Source organism: Eleginops maclovinus, chromosome 10, assembly GCF_036324505.1.
Source record: "Eleginops maclovinus isolate JMC-PN-2008 ecotype Puerto Natales chromosome 10, JC_Emac_rtc_rv5, whole genome shotgun sequence".
Lineage (NCBI taxonomy): Eukaryota > Metazoa > Chordata > Actinopteri > Perciformes > Eleginopidae > Eleginops > Eleginops maclovinus.
This window is the reverse complement of record NC_086358.1, coordinates 14,164,954-14,181,966: the sequence shown is the minus strand read 5'-3', so window position 1 is coordinate 14,181,966 and position 17,013 is coordinate 14,164,954. Positions and strand designations below refer to the sequence as shown.

The 17,013-nt window shown below is 34.5% G+C and overlaps 3 protein-coding genes across 3 annotated transcripts; 1 reads left to right on the top strand and 2 right to left on the bottom strand.

Moving 5' to 3' along the window:
* Window positions 1–1,939: 1,939 nt before the first annotated feature.
* On the top strand, window positions 1,940–12,287 carry LOC134871102 (uncharacterized). The gene is made up of 10 exons (XM_063893699.1): window positions 1,940–2,098; window positions 2,194–2,274; window positions 2,416–2,565; window positions 2,691–2,768; window positions 3,055–3,148; window positions 11,019–11,113; window positions 11,273–11,353; window positions 11,491–11,640; window positions 11,760–11,843; window positions 11,927–12,287. The coding sequence occupies exons 1-10, from the start codon at window positions 1,967–1,969 to the stop codon at window positions 12,020–12,022; spliced, it is 1,041 nt and encodes a 346-aa protein (XP_063749769.1). The 5' UTR covers window positions 1,940–1,966; the 3' UTR covers window positions 12,023–12,287.
* Window positions 6,076–7,979, bottom strand: LOC134870800 (interferon a3-like). The gene is made up of 5 exons (XM_063893215.1): window positions 7,833–7,979; window positions 7,254–7,334; window positions 6,966–7,115; window positions 6,757–6,840; window positions 6,076–6,673 (listed from the first exon to the last, which is right to left on the bottom strand). The coding sequence occupies exons 1-5, from the start codon at window positions 7,962–7,964 to the stop codon at window positions 6,578–6,580; spliced, it is 543 nt and encodes a 180-aa protein (XP_063749285.1). The 5' UTR covers window positions 7,965–7,979; the 3' UTR covers window positions 6,076–6,577.
* A 21-nt stretch (window positions 12,288–12,308) lies between the features above and the next one.
* Window positions 12,309–16,458, bottom strand: cd79b (CD79b molecule, immunoglobulin-associated beta). The gene is made up of 5 exons (XM_063893214.1): window positions 16,247–16,458; window positions 14,726–15,046; window positions 14,537–14,652; window positions 13,587–13,640; window positions 12,309–12,784 (listed from the first exon to the last, which is right to left on the bottom strand). Exons 1-5 carry the CDS (start codon window positions 16,296–16,298, stop codon window positions 12,695–12,697), a joined length of 633 nt encoding a protein of 210 aa, XP_063749284.1. The 5' UTR covers window positions 16,299–16,458; the 3' UTR covers window positions 12,309–12,694.
* Window positions 16,459–17,013: the final 555 nt, after the last annotated feature.

Here is a 17,013-nt window from a genome sequence, read left to right as displayed (position 1 = left end):
AAGTATAAAAAAGAACATAAAAAGGTATAAACATTGTTAATATTGTTATTGCACTCATATGAAGGTTTTAATTACAATAGTAGCAATGTAATTATACAACCAACATGTATTTCATTATATAATTAATATACGTATCGTATTGAACTTACATAAATGACTTATTTCATCATAACAGTTAGTGTATGAACCTAAGCCAAAGCTGAATAGAAATCGGTAAAAGTCGTTCTGCAGTGGTAGTTATAATTGACGAGTCACACTGAAGGCAGCACAGCTTTTGAGGCGTGCTGATGTTGTGTCTCTAATGCTGACATGTGAGAACTTCATGTTCCCAGTCTGTCCTCTCAGAGTTCCTGACTGTTACAACACAGCTCCTTGACGTTTTCATCACACACTACACAGCTTGTAAACTGATTAGTAACTCAACCAAATCACCCACACACTTTTAAATGACTTTAACACGTTTCTGTGTGTGTCAAGAAATAATAAGCTGCAGAAAGTAAAGTTAAAGTTAAAATAGAATAAACAGTCAGAGAGATAAAATTATCCCCCAACAATGGGTGGTTTTTGCTGAATAACAATCCATTTCTGAAACAACTGCCACTTTAAAACACAGTAATTTACTTCAAACAATTATTAGTCAAACACTGCTTTTCAACAAGGGGTGCCATTTGTTACAACATTCTAATCCAATTCTCATTACTTTATTACTTTAATGGTTGTCAATTAATGCTAACCTTTGAACTTCTTCATTTATGTGTCAATATTCGTATAACATGAACATTGCCTCATTGATTCTGTCTTTAATTCCTCTTGTATAGTTTGCATTTTTAGTTATTACCCTATTTTGAATAAGCTACTTCAAATAGGGAGTGTTTGATATTCTACATGCTATTGTTAAAGGGAAAAAAGCATACACTTCATTAGAATATTAACAAAATGACAAAAAAGCCCATTTATTCTTGTGACGTATGCGTTTAATACAATTCAGCCAATCAAGAACCATGGATAGAAATGGCAATTTAACAATACCACTAAAGAAGATGATGAAATGCCAAGGAAACATCTGAATTCCCCCTCTGGAGGACAATAAAGGCATATCTGTCGTTTGTCTTTTCAAGTTTCAGAAACGATATGACGTTTTCACATTGCAGTCTGGGAACGTCACAGTTTCACGTAACGCAGCCCGCTGTTTACTTTCACTTTGGGGAAGCACTTTCTTTCCTTTTATGATATGTGTGGTATGTTGTTGACACGCTGCATTTAAATCCACATTTGTAAACATTAATTTTAAATGTAACCATCAAACACTGATATGCCAATCACAATAACAATTGTGTGTTGTTTAAACACATAGGACCTATGTATACATTTTAAACACATTTAAATCATACAAATAGCCCGAAGACTGAAATAAAAAAAACATGTATAGAAGTATTTTCTTGCATCCTTATCTTAAAAATACAAAACCAAACTGAAAAGGATTAAACCATTACATTTCAAAATAAAACAACTCAAAGACCTTATTAGCAGTAGGCCTACGAGTTATTTCAAGAAAAAAAATTAGCCTACGTTATTTTAAATCTAAAATATAATCACCCAACATTTAACCTACCAGACCTACCTGTTTATAAACAGACTTCAAAGTCGACCTCAACATACAACATGATGTCATACACTTATCATATCACTTGTAATTCTAATTAGTCTCCTAATTAAATACATGTGCAACATTATTTTATAGTTGCATTTGTTTTTTTTATTAGAGTTTAAATACTGCTCCGCATTTTCAAAGGTTATACCGTCATAATGTGCTTCGAACTGGTAAATCCCGCTGATTGTTTCGAAAATGAAATAGGTGCGCCGTACGGTATAAATGAGGTGCTGCAGCTCTGCTCCAACACTTCCACTGGCTACCAAGAGAAATCACTAGATTCTCCATACAAAGTACATTTGTACCTTTTTAAAAATGCTCAACGGGATCTTCTTCGTGTGCCTGTCTCTCAGTCTGTGCGCTGTAGGCTCCTCTCTAAGCTGCAGATGGATGCAGCAAAAATTCAAGCAGTTTAGTAAAAACTCTGTGGATATAATAGATACCATGGTAAGTGCACTCCTTTTGGATTTTTGTGTTAAGTCATTGGATGAGTTTACTTAAGTGACTGTTTACTATATGATGTATGTTTGTGTGTGATGCAGGCTAACAACTCCACCAACACCACTGAGGATGCTGGAGTGGGCTTCCCTCACCATGTGTACAATCAGGCATCCAAAGCATCAGTAAGTCAGCCTCAACCTTTGAAATAAATAGCAAAATACAAACACATGGCTTCATTCTTCTCTATATAGCAAATATGTTTTAGTGAAATAAATCAGTGATTCTGTTCCTTTTGTAATCTGTATTTGATCTTCTTCTTCCAGGCGGAGGACAAACTCCATTTCATAGTTCAGATTCTGGAGGAGATGGTGTCCCTGTTTGAGAAGGATACCAGCAAATCATCATGGGAGGAGAACACAGAGGAGAACTTCCTCCAGGTTGTAACCAGGCAGGAAAAAGGCCTTCGCTCCTGTGTAAGTACACAGCATTTAATTAGATATCTTTTACAAAAGTCCTGACACATGTGCCAGGCACAACTGTGAGTACATGACAGGTGATATAAATTGTTTTAATATTCATTTTCTTATAATATATTTAGATTGGGACCCACAAGAAGGAGAACACAAAGCTACACATGTATTTTCGAAGACTCTCAAGCCATATCCTGAAAACAATGGTAAGTCTATCTATCTATCTATCTATCTATCTATCTATCTATCTATCTATCTATCTATCTATCTATCTATCTATCTATCTATCTATCTATCTATCTATCTATCTATCTATCTATCTATCTATCTATCTATCTATCTATCTATCTATCTATCTATCTATCTATCTATCTATCTATCTATCTATCTATCTATCTATCTATCTATCTATCTATCTATCTATCTATCTATCTATCTATCTATCTATCTATTTACTTTACTTTAATTATGATGATATTCTTCTGTGTGCAGGACCACAGTGCTGAAGCCTGGGAGCTGATCAGGAAGGAGATGAAAACCCATCTTGTGAGAGCAGACCTGCTGGCTTCTTCTCTTCTCATCAACTAACATCTGTCACACATTGGCCATGTCACCATTTATTTCCGAACATGCTAGTTCTTTATCTATTTATTACATTTTTATTTATTTAAATATTGAGGTTTTTTTGATAATGTAAGCAGCATGAGAGCAGAAATGATGGCTTAATCTGTACTCCTACATTTAAAAAATCATATATTTATTAACATATTTATTTATTTATTTACTTATCAAGTTATTTGTGTATTATTAATCATGTGTTTGTTTATGCTAATTAACATCATTTTATTCAATCTGCGAAATGAGCAAAATAACCCTTCTCCACGCAAAAGCAAATATGCTAATTTGCTTTATTCCTATTTATGTATTTATTTGTATATTATTTATTTAATAATTGCTTTTATTGTGCAGGGTTAACGTAGTACTAGCAATAATCGGAGCAGCATGAGAGCCTGCTTGTTTTCTTACTCAAAGAATAATCTCTGTCTATCACAAATGTGTTAATTTATTTTGTAACATACAGTTTATTTATTTATTTATTTATTTATTTATTTATTAGATATCTGTGTATTCATTGATTATGTATTTGTCTGTGTTGATCAAGATGCTTATACATTTGTTAAATTAAATTTGCCTTGAGCACATCTGTGTATGTTTTAGCTACATTTCTTGTGTTTTAATCAATAAAAACTTTTTTTTTTTAAAGAAAATATGTAAGTTGATTGTTTTTATTCCTGTCACATTAAAAAGGGATGTAGAGATGTTCCTTTTACAGTATCAAACAACATGCAGAAACATTATTTCTACATCAATACATCTCACATCTTACTTAAAGGTACAAAATACCAAGATTAATGATCTTACTGGGTAATTAACAACATACTTAAATATAAAGTTAAACATTAGCTTCATTTCAACCAGCTGCAAAATTCAAGGTATGAACGCACTCAATAATTATGATGCAGCAATACAAGATACATAAATCTGATATAGGATGCAATGTGGTACATTGTCTATTTGCATTGTATATTTAACAATCCGGATTCAAAATGTATTTATGTTCACTGAAGTCCTTAATTCCGTGTTTTGTCTTAACAGATACCTGTACATAATTGTTATCATTTTATGTTTGTTTTATTATCCTGTACGAACCACACTGTCCTGTTTTTCACTCTTATTCTGTTGCTGCTTGAACCACTGAATTTCCCCACGGGGATTAATAAAGGTACATGCTATCTTGTCTTTTCATGATCTGTCTGTTTCTTATTTTGTATTGTCAATTTGTCTTTGTTTTTTAGTTTTATTATGAAAAGTGTGCGCCCCCCTAGTTATGTCTGCTTTTACTTCCTGTCTTGGTGTTTCCCTCCTGTTTGATTACCTGGTTGTGTTCGCCTGGTGCTCCTGTGTTTTTCCTCCCTCCCCACATGTGTCTTGTCTTTGTGATTACTCTTGCTGGTATTTGAGTTATTTGTTCGTCTTTCAGTTGTGGTCAGATCCTTGTCGAAATTGAATGCATTCTTGAGGGAGAGAGTTCAGTCTGTATGTATCTTGTTAGCCTTGAAAGGTATTTTTTGGTTTAAACCTGTATCTGTCCTGCACTTGGGTGCTATCCTGCTTCACCCTGACACATTGTACTTTTTGTACTTAAAAGTATATTTACTGTTAATATTGATGATAGTTCTTTTGTATTTTCACAATAAGATTCTTAAAAATATAGACTATTAGAGACTTCTAGACAATGTTTAGAGTGTATCATTTAACAGAGACAGCCATGGTCAAAGTAACAAATAACCTTCTAATTGCATCAGATAATGAATTTTCCTCTATAGTTTTTTGGAATATGTATTTATTTAACGTTCATTCAAGCAAAAAATAGTAATGGAGTCCCACAAGGTTCTTTACTTGGTCTTCTCACCACAGGTGCTGTATATATACTCCTATAGGCAATAATATTAGAAAACTCTCAATAAATGTTAATTTTCATGCAGATGAAATGTAAATAAACATAAAATGTATAAATACTGTTTTTAAAAAGCATGTCTTAAAAACATAAACACCTTGATGACCAGCAATTTTCGGATGATAAACAGGCAAAACTTTATCTTTAGAGTACAAAAGTTATTGTACTCAACCAAAACACCTCCAAAAAGCATTACGTAAAGATATAGTTATTTGGCATGGCATTAGCTGGACCTCCAGCACCATCCTCTTGGATCCCTTTTTATTCTTCGTCTTAAACATTATCGTTTTTGTCATTTTTCTGTATCTGTTCTTTGAATATCGTTTGCATGTATTTCCTGTGAGGCATCTCGACTCGATTGCATTCCCTGATGTATTTTAACATTTTTCCCTTACATTTTTTGTGCAATAATGTCATGATCTGTCTAAATTAAGGTCCCACAGGTTAGATTGAACGGGACAGACAAAATCAGATAAGATTAACAGGGTAACAAAAAAACGACTGATAGCAGCTATGTTTATTTCTGCTGCGCTTTTGTAGAAAAGATGTGTTCAGAAATTATGCCCATTGGTGCGATTGTGGAAGAACATAAAGGCCAGCATGAAGATTCACTGTTAAATGATAGCCTGCCTACTAATGTCTAGAAGTCTAAACAAGGCTCAACACATTTTGCAAGTTGTTTAACTTTACTTTTTAAAAGAAAAATCTGCATACTACATCTGCAAAATCTACATGTTGTTTGCATGACAGGGATAAACACAACAGAAACATATTTACTTTTGCTCAGGAAAGTTTATTTTTATTGACTTCAACCCATTTTTCTGCAAGTAGACAAATAAGCATCTTGATCAACAAAGACAAATACATGACTAATAAATGCAAAATAACTCAATAGTTAAATAAATATGTTAATAAATAAATAAACAGATGAATCTTTTTTTTAGAACAAATGAGGCCAGCTTGTCTGCTCTTATGCTGCCAGCATTATCTATAAAGACATAAACAACTCAATAATCAAATAAATAGATATTTAAATAAATAGATAAATGAAAAGCAAATACGCAAATAAATGGTGACATGGCCCATGTGTGACAGATGTTAGTTGGTGAGAAGACATCTGCTTTATAAATGTGTTTGTGTAAACTCAACTATATCAAGAGACTTAATGTTGATGTAGCAGGAATAAAAATAAAAGCTGTTTCCCTTTGTTTGAGAAGGACTTTTATTATTTGCAGGTAAAAAAAAAAAGAAAACAACAAAACATAAATAAATAGTTAACATAAATTGAACAACAACATATTTACTTGTGAACCAATAAATACACGAGTAAAAAAACAAAAGCAATAACAGAAGGATTTTTTACTTAAAGAGAGATGAAGCCAGCTCTGCTCTCAGCTCAAATAAAAAACTCAATCAAATAAATAGATATTTAAATAAATAGGTAAATTAATATTATGGAAACAAGTAAATGGTGACATGGCCAATGTGTGACAGATGTTAGTTGGTGAGAAGAGAAGAAGCCAGCAGGTCTGCTCTCACAAGATGGGTTTTCATCTCCCTCCTGATCAGCTCCCAGGCTTCAGCACTGTGGTCCTGCACACAGAAGAATATCACCATTATTAAAACACGGTGGTTGTATACATTAGATGAATTGATTGATATATAGATAGACTTACCTTTGGCTCCAGGACATGGCTTGTGAGTCTCTTGAAATACATCTGTATCTTCCTGTTCTTCTTCTTGTGGCTGTGGTTCCCGATCTAAAAGAATGAAAAGAATGAAAATATTTTATAATTTTCATCAACAGGATTTGGTGTCAGTAAAAGAGACCTGATGCTTGAGCATTTATGGAACAAGTAAGACTATGTCAATCAGTGAGACTTACACAGGAGCGAAGGCCGTCAGCCAACTGGGTTACAATCTGGAGGAAGTTCTCTTCTGTGTTTTTCACCCATGATGCATTATTCTTATCTTCATCGAACAGTACAACCATCTCCTCCAGAATCTGAACTGTGAAACGGAGTTTGTCCTCAGCCTGAAAGAAGATCAATCATAGGTTAAAAATGAATTTAAAAAAATGTTTCACTGAAAACTATTTCATTCACAGAAATTGAGAAAAAGAAGCTATGTGTTTGAATTTTGATATTTTTTCCAAAAGTTGAGGCTGACTTACTGATGCTTTAGATGCTACGTTGTACAGATGGTTAGGGAAGTCCACTCCAGCACCCTCAGTGGTGTTGGTGGAGTTGTTAGCCTGCATCCCACACAAACACACACATTATAAAGTAAACAAACAATAACATAAACTCATGATGTCAAGGGTGAGGGAAATAGGACCCAAGTGCAGCAACAAAGGGAGGCGGGTATAGGTACAAACAAAAGGCGAGCTTTATTCCAAAAGCTGTTTTACAAAAATACAAAGTTTGGGAAAATCCAGGACATGAAAATCACCGGACTTGACACATGAAGGACGATAAGGAACTGACAAAGAACACAAGGGACAGTAGGACTGAATACAAACACACTAATCACAACACAAGCCACAGCTGGGGAGGGGACGAAGAAACAGGAGATCAACAGGTGACAACAATGAAACAATCAGACTCCAGGAAAACCAAAAGACAGGAAGTAAAAATACACATGACACAACGGAGGGAAAACATTTCAAAATAAAACAGGAAACAGACACAAAACAATGATCGTCAATCCATCATCGATGAATTTAAAGAACATCCAAAATAGTTGCACTTACCATGCTATCTATTAGATCCAAAGAGTTTTTGCTAAACTGCTGGAATTTATGCTGCATCCATTTGCAACTCACAGAGGAGCCTGCAGCGCACAGACTGAGAGACAGGCACACGAAGAAGATCCCGTTGAGCATTTTTAAAAAGGTACAAATGTACTTTGTATGGAGAATATAGTGATTTCTCTTGGTAGCCAGTGGAAGTGTTGGAGCAGAGCTGCAGCACCTCATTTATAGGCCTACTATAAAGCACACCCATTTCATTTTCCCAACATAGTAGGCCTACATGTGTTTTTCACACACACAGAAACCTCAGACCTTTACACATGTATAATGCATCACACATTTCGGATTTGAATAAGCGTCCTAATGCGAGTTGAAAAATAATGAAATAAATACTCAGAGGCTATATTGTCAACCCAGTATCACGGCAAGACGTGAACGTTGGTCCACACTGGGAGACGTGAGGATGACACGCTTTTACCCCCTCAAAACGTGACAGTTAGTCAATTACCACTTAAAAACACGTGTTAGAATTGTTTACCACTCAATACTTAAAATTATATAAGAATAATATTTCACTTTTATTTCCGAATATGATTAAAATTATAGACGTCCAAAATGAATTGCCCTAGCTGCAATACAATTCCAGATAATTATTTTTAAAATATTTTAACATTTATTTATATTCTCAATTGTGATTATTTTCAGCCTGTATTTAAATTAGATTTACAGCACACATTTTCGATCCCTTAAGGATGATGCATTAAAAAATCCATCTTAAATTATTCGAATGCATTATTTCTGTGTTTATTCATCAGACAAATAAAAACAAATCACTCTTGAATTGTTTCAATTGTACAATTTGTCCTGTGTTTGGTTATCACATTCATAAATCATTAATCAAAATGCTTGCAGAGTTTATTGCACTGTCTGCACCTTCACTATTGCAGGAAACAGGAAGTTCCCTTCAAAAGAAAATGAAACTGCGGCCGCTGTGACGCTCGTCCATGTATCAATGGATCAGTGACATTTCATGTTGTTTTAACAAGAATATGGCGGCTTTAAACGTGAGAACCAGAGATGGGATTCTCCCTCACAGTTTAGTTGCTGTGTAGATTAAAGCCTTTTATATAAATCGATTTATAGCCTAATAACATTGACTTGTTATTGTTTTGGGTCTTATAAGTGATTAAATGTTAGCAATTGTGGTATAACTCGTGTCATTGCATATTTTATTTTTATAATAGGAATGTTGCTGTTATTTGTAGGCTCTTTTTTTTTTGTTGCATTGCATTTGTAATTTACTCTCCAAAAAACAAAACAAATCGTTAATCAGCTCAGTAGGTTAATATTACAGCAATGTGTTTAATAATTGATCCTCCTTCCTAATGATGCTACATTACACTAGAAATAGAATCGGCTACTCCGTTTTATTTGGAATAATTTGAAGCTCATCTGTTCATTGTAATAATTTAACTGGTATCTGAAAAAGTTCACATTGCTTGTTTTTTTTTCCTTCAATCAATGATCTTAGTATCTCTGGCTATCCGTACTGTGATTGAAGTTCAAATTAAATAACATGTATATAACTGATAGCAAAACCCCTGTCATGTTTTTTATAGACGAATATCAGCCTTTATCAACAAATATTTAGAGTAGCCTACCCAAGGTTAGATTGAACAGATGACATTTTAAGTAATACTTTTAACACAAAATGAAATGTAGCCTTATAAATGATTGATTTCTCTTTAATCGCTTTTAAATCCAACTTGTTGTCAATTCTATCTTTGACTGTCCTGAAACAGAATTATAAACAAATGCTTTTTAAGTTTACTTTAAAAAAAAAACTGCATCCATTTAATTTGTGTAATAGGAATGAAAACGATAAACACATTCATATTTTCTAGAGTATATATTAATTTAATGATTCTGGAAATAAAATGTAATTTTGTTCAAAACAATAGGCCTACACAAATAATAACACAATAATTCACCAATTTGAAAAATATATATGATATGAAAACAAATATTATTTTAAATGCAATATATATATGAATATATTTCATGTCAGCAAAAAATATCAACAAATTGTTATTTTCACATTGGAGAACATGTCATATAACGCAGGCCACAGTCTCTTCTAGTTTCATTTTTGGGAAGCACTTTCTTTCTTATGGCATGTTAGGTAGGTATGTGGACGCGCTGAAGTCCTATCTACAGTTGTAAAAATGGACAATGAAATACGGATCGTGGCAATTAGCTACAACAAATGGAGAATTACCTTGTATATACTTGTGGAACTATTATGTTTTAACACAATTCCCCCACCAAAAAAACTGCATATAAAAATGAATAAATACGTACAATATTGAATCTCGAAAATACCTGGGCAAATCTATTACATGAACGTAAAAATGTCAAAATAAGGCTCAGAAAAAACGTAATAAGCGACTCAAAGCACTACATTTACTATCTGCGTAATAATGAATACGCTGAGTTCAAGGGGTATTATTTTATAATTATGAATGTTCTATATGGAATTATCGTATTGTGCTTTAGCCAATTACAGTCACATTAAGAGCGGCATTTCAGCTTTAAATCCAATAGTTTTACTACTTAATTGATAAAGATATATTAGAACCCGAAATGCGTGTGTCATTATACCGGCTTATTTTGTGGTCAACTTTCTCATTAGTGATCATCCGCCTATGTCAGGAAAATGAAATCACTTGCCTTTTAGTATAAATGAGGTGCTGCAGCTCTGCTCCAACACTTCCACTGGCTACCAAGAGAAATAACTATATTCTCCATACAAAGTACATTTGTACCTTTTTAAAAATGCTCAACGGGATCTTCTTCGTGTGCCTGTCTCTCAGTCTGTGCGCTGCAGGCTCATCTCTGAGCTGCAAATGGATGCAGCATAAATTCAAACAGTTCAGCAAAAACTCTTTGGATCTAATAGATAGCATGGTAAGTGCACTCCTTTTAGATTGTCTTTAAATTCATCGATGATGGATTGACGATCATGTGTCATGATCCTTGTTTTGTGTCTGTTTCCTGTTTTATTTTGAAATGTTTTCCCTCCGTTGTGTCATGTGTATTTTTACTTCCTGTCTTTTGGTTTTCCTGGAGTCTGATTGTTTCATTGTTGTCACCTGTTGCTCTCCTGTTTCTTCGTCCTCTTCCCAGCTGTGGCTTGTGTTGTGATTAGTGTGTTTGTATTTAGTCCTACTGTCCCTTGTGTTCTTTGTCAGTTCCTTATCGTCCTTCATGTGTCAAGTCCGGTGATTTTCATGGCTTTTGAATAAAGCTCGCCTTTTGTTTGTACCTATACCCGCCTCCCTTTGCTGCTGCACTTGGGTCCTATTTCCCTCACCCTTGACATCATGAGTTTATGTTATTGTTTGTTTACTTTATAATGTCTGTGTTTGTGTGGGATGCAGGCTAACAACTCCACCAACACCACTGAGGGTGCTGGAGTGGACTTCCCTAACCATCTGTACAACATAGTATCCAAAGCATCAGTAAGTCAGCCTCAACTTTTGGAAAAAATATCAAAATTCAAACACAGAGCTTCTTTTTCTCAATTTCTGTGAATGAAATAGTTTTCAGTGAAACATTTTTTAAATTTATTTTTAACCTATGATTGATCTTCTTTCAGGCTGAGGACAAACTCAGTTTCACAGTTCAGATTCTGGAGGAGATGGTTGTACTGTTCGATGAAGATAAGAATAATGCATCATGGGTGAAAAACACAGAAGAGAACTTCCTCCAGATTGTAACCCAGTTGGCTGACGGCCTTCGCTCCTGTGTAAGTCTCACTGTGGATTGACATAGTCTTACTTGTTCCATAAATGCTCAAGCATCAGGTCCCTTTTACTGACACCAAATCCTGTTGATGAAAATTATAAAATATTTTCATTCTTTTAGATCGGGAACCACAGCCACAAGAAGAAGAACAGGAAGATACAGATGTATTTCAAGAGACTCACAAGCCATGTCCTGGAGCCAATGGTAAGTCTATCTATATATCAATCAATTCATCTAATGTATACAACCACCGTGTTTTAATAATGGTGATATTCTTCTGTGTGCAGGACCACAGTGCTGAAGCCTGGGAGCTGATCAGGAGGGAGATGAAAACCCATCTTGTGAGAGCAGACCTGCTGGCTTCTTCTCTTCTCACCAACTAACATCTGTCACACATTGGCCATGTCACCATTTACTTGTTTCCATAATATTAATTTACCTATTTATTTAAATATCTATTTATTTGATTGAGTTTTTTATTTGAGCTGAGAGCAGAGCTGGCTTCATCTCTCTTTAAGTAAAAAATCCTTCTGTTATTACTTTTGTTTTTTTACTCGTGTATTTATTGGTTCACAAGTAAATATGTTGTTGTTCAATTTATGTTAACTATTTATTTATGTTTTGTCGTTTTCTTTTTTTTTTACCTGCAAAAGCAAATAATAAAAGTCCTTCTCAAGCAAAGGGAAACAGCTTTTATTTTTATTCCTGCTACATCAACATTCAGTCTCTTGATATAGTTACGTTTACACAAACACATTTATAAAGCAGATATTAAAGTCAGAGTAGCCTTTATAAAATAACACTTTTATTGTATTTATAAAAGCCTCTTAAAGCACCAACAACAAGTCTGAATTGTAAAATAGCTCCTTTACACTTCACTGGACTTCAAACCACTAAATAGCATATCATCAACAGCACATAAAGCAAGCATTTTAGAATGAACATTCAGTTACACACTTATAAACAAACTGGTGGCGTAGCAGAATGACTAAACTCTACAAAGGGCTCTTAAAGTATCATTCGTACTTCATAATGGAGAGTTATTGTGAGGCACACTACTGCCATGGGGCCTCAGCTCCTTCAGCCTGCGCGTACACTGAGAGTTCCTCATATAGACCTCCAGAACACGTCTCAATCGCCAAGCCCTGAGACACAGAAATAAGTCACTTTTAGGTCACTGAACATGTACAGTATATGTGTGTGCTATAGCTTTTCAGAATCTTATGCTTATGTTCAGTTTACTTTAATTTGCATGGACAGTAATTCAGACATGACTCAGAGATAAGCAGCTGCTAAATGTTACAGAAGAGCAGTCATCATTCAAATGTCTTTAACATCTCTGATCATGATTATAAATGCAGCCAATGATCCATTGACTTTTGGATTGCATTCTCTGGCATTCTGTTATTTTCCAACAGCATGTCAGACATTTTCTTTCTTCAAAAGAGAAGCTTTTTTACGGGATTCTTACAAAAAAGCTTGACTAATATATCAGGTGCCTGTCAAAATCTGATCTTTTTAAATCTAGAAGCTCTATTACACAATATAACTTCATTTATGACAGCATGTATAAAGGTTTTAGGCTTTCATTTCTCATCTTTTTTATGTTAAGCAAGCTTTGTGTGAAAGGTGTTTTTCCTCTAGCAAAACTCTGTGACTCTCTGTGAATACAATTATGTAACCTTTCAGCAAATGGTTTTAACTTGTTAACTCTTCCTGAATGACTGAAGGATGAAATGTTCCTTAGGTTTTGAGAAAATTCCCCCTCTGATGATCTTACAGATATAAAGCTGCAGACAGCAGTATGAATCCAAAAAGTCATATATAATAGTGACGCATAGAGTAAAGTTTCAAACGCAGGACTTTAGCTTCACAGTTTGGTATTAGTACTTCTTGGATCTGAATGCCTGATGAATATTACTATAACATTGAAATATTCCGACAAACCTCATAGATGTGATCAATTTCAGGTTCTTCATATATACTGTCCTTCTTTTCCAACTGTTCAAAAAATTAAAAACATAAAAAAAACAAGTTAGGACCAGCTGTTGATAAACACATAATACAGCAAAATAAAAGAAATCCTAGGTTACGTAACTTTAGATCAGGAAACATTGTAATCTTTTCTTTGCTTCTTTAAAATAAATTGAAATCAAGCTAAATTAAAGTGTGTATTTTTTAATGTAAAAACACCTGTTACCTCTACATCAAGGGACAAAAAGCTTTTAAAAAAATGTCTGGAGAAAGGACAAAAAGGTGTGTGGAGGACCTGGGGTCATTCCTTATTATGAAATTGGTATGGGCTAACTTTCGCAGTTCAAATAGCAAACAAATTAAGAGTAATGGAAACTTCAAATGCAGTTTGAATAATAAAATCCATTGAGCAACTGTGCAGATATCAATGTTTACATTCAATACATTTAAGCCATAGGATTCAAGTAGTTTTACGTCTGCAGCCTACTGTATAAACGGTGTGGATAATATCAACACATTTGCCCAGGGAAACAAACATTTGTCGTAAGGAAATCTTTGCTGAGAACATCAAACTTTTTGAAAAGTGTCTTTAATCTGTGATTTTAGTCTGTCTGTCTGTCTATCTGTCTATCTTTTAAAATAAGAAAAAAACCCAGGCAATATGAAGAAGTCTGGGTATCTGGGAAATTCTTAAAGACGAATTGATGAATCAGGAATATTAAACAGATTTATGATCATGGTCAGCGGCAGTCCTCGAAAAATAAGCTGCTAAAAGAGCAGTTTGTCTACTTCCTTCTCAGTCATTACTTTATTTTGTCACCAGATTTTTTATGCACATCATCAGCTGTTTGCCATTTTAACACAGCAATGTACATTCTTAAAGCATATATTTATTTAAGGGTTTTGTGCATCTTGTTTCTCACCTGTTGATGTTTGCGTAGCAGTACAGCAGCAATACACACAGCCAACAGCAGGGCCTGGAGGATGATGAGAACATCCTTCATCTTGCTTCTATAGCTTCCCTGGCCACCAGTATTCCCTGTGAGAGGGAAGATTGCATCATTGCATCATGTTTCTGCAAGTCTGCAAGACATACTGTCCCAGACACTTACTGATTACTTGAACTGCAGTTCCAGGTCCCCAATGATCCTTTGTCTTACAGAAGTACACTCCGTTGTCATCGACGCTCACATCATGGATGAGGAGAAAGATATTTTGGTTGTTACTGACGTTAATAAATTCATACTTCTTTCCTGTCGCTAACTTGCTTGAGTTTCCATCAATCACTTGGTTGTACTCAGTGACTCTGTGCCACTCGACAATGGTTGACTTGTGCTTGTTCGAGCACAGACAGAAAATGCCAACATCACGTCCGGCTTTCACTCCATAGAACCGGGGCTTCTGGGAGATCGGCAAGTTTTGGTGTAGGGCCACTGAGCAAGCAAAGGAAGGATCATTGTCATTGTGACACAGTTACAGCAGCAGTTATGTAAAACTCAAACATGGTATATCAAAAGTTCCATTGCTTGCAGTGATGATGATTTTAAACCAATAGGGTTGCAGCTCATTTTTATATTTATTAAAGATCAGTGAGTGTGTCCAAAAGAAACAAAAAGAGAGCCCAACATTGCTTATTTTGTCAAACAAAAAGTAAAAAACACAAAAGATAACTTTACAAAAATTCAAATCCAACAAAGCAGCGGCTTTATATGTTTGAGAACAGGCACCTAACATTTTTTGTCACTTTTCTGAAGGCTACACAATCAATTATTCATCTCTAAACGACCTGCTCTCATTGTAGAGTTATACAACATTTTAGTTTTTGCACCCAGCGATTCATTATATCTCAAAGGTCTGATCTGAATCAGTAAATCCTTCAGTCGATTGAAAATGTATTTAAATACAAATTTGATATTTCAGGCCATTTATCAAGAATGTATACTTGTTCCAGCTTCTCAAATGTAAATATGTGCTGCTCTATCTGCTTTTCTATAATTGTAAATTAGTTATTTGGACTTTTAGTTTGAAAAAAACAAGTAATCTTTGGTTCTGTGTAAATTTGATGTCCATATTCTACAATTCAACAATCATTATATTAATCTGAAAAGTCAGATTACTCGTCAAAAAATTACCAAGAGATGCAATCTAGATTGGTACATGTAATCTTATTAATAGTCATCACCATCACGCAATTAAAAAGACAGTCTTAATCTGTATTAGTTAACATCAAACATTAGTCTATGTAACAGTAACACATATTTATCTCAAAAACATAAAAAAACGTCTCAAATAAAGTAACTTGATGGTTAGTTTTGGTGTAAGTATACTGTCTATTAGAATAACAATTGTTTGTCTCAGAAGACAACTTCCTCTTTTCACCAGATGGTCAGGAAGTAATGGTACAGTGGAGTCAAAAATAACATGCAAAACAATTGTGTGCATTGTAGCCATGGTTAAACAGCCATAAATAGTCAATTAAATGCCTGCATATAACATTATGAAATCTGAAGTGTTGTAATAGCATTCAACGTTTCACAAGTTTTAGTATTGAGCACAAAAAGATCTTTGCATCAATTTCATTTTCTAGTTAGTGATTAGATTAAACTGAGCTTGTACGAAGAGTTCATATTTACCTGAAATATTGATTAAAGCAAGTCCACAGCATCCAGCCAGTAACCAGCGCATGATGACATCAACAGAAGATACGTTCGTAAATGCCGATTTCCACACGTTTGTCTCTCTGCAGGCATCTATGTGTCTTGAAAAAGAAGAAGTGTCTGCACCAGTGGGTGGGCTGTCTGTTACCACTCAGGCTTTAATGGCATGCAAATAAAGGGGAAGAGAGATCTGTAAATCGATCCAAAATAGCTCTGAACAATCCACAGCTTTAACATTAAAAATGGTCATTTACATATGTGCCATTGTTAACGAGGAGTGAAACAAGTTGCTTGATGGTGAACATTAGGGGGTTAAAATCAATTTGCAGGATTAAAACTAACATTCATTCATGTCACAACATCACTTTTAGATGCCTACCTGCCATCATTAAAACAGGAACCTTATCTAATCAAAGAATAATTCTGAGTGAAAATGATGATTAGCCTATAGTACATACATATAATATTAATGGAAGGACATTTATTGTTGTGGATATGGACGTGGATTGAAGGTTTTTTGCTACATGATTTCACATAATCTAATGATGACATCATTAGCATTTTGAAATTGTAAAACGGCAAGTAGAATAAGGGCTTTTGGTGTGTATGTGTGAGTATTGAAGCCTAGAACTTGAGTTGCCTAGGCCAGCTTGAATATCCCATCAACTAATGCATGGATTGCAATACATTTTTATATGTTCATGGTCCTTCCTGCAGCAGTCAGATTGTACAACCACCACAGC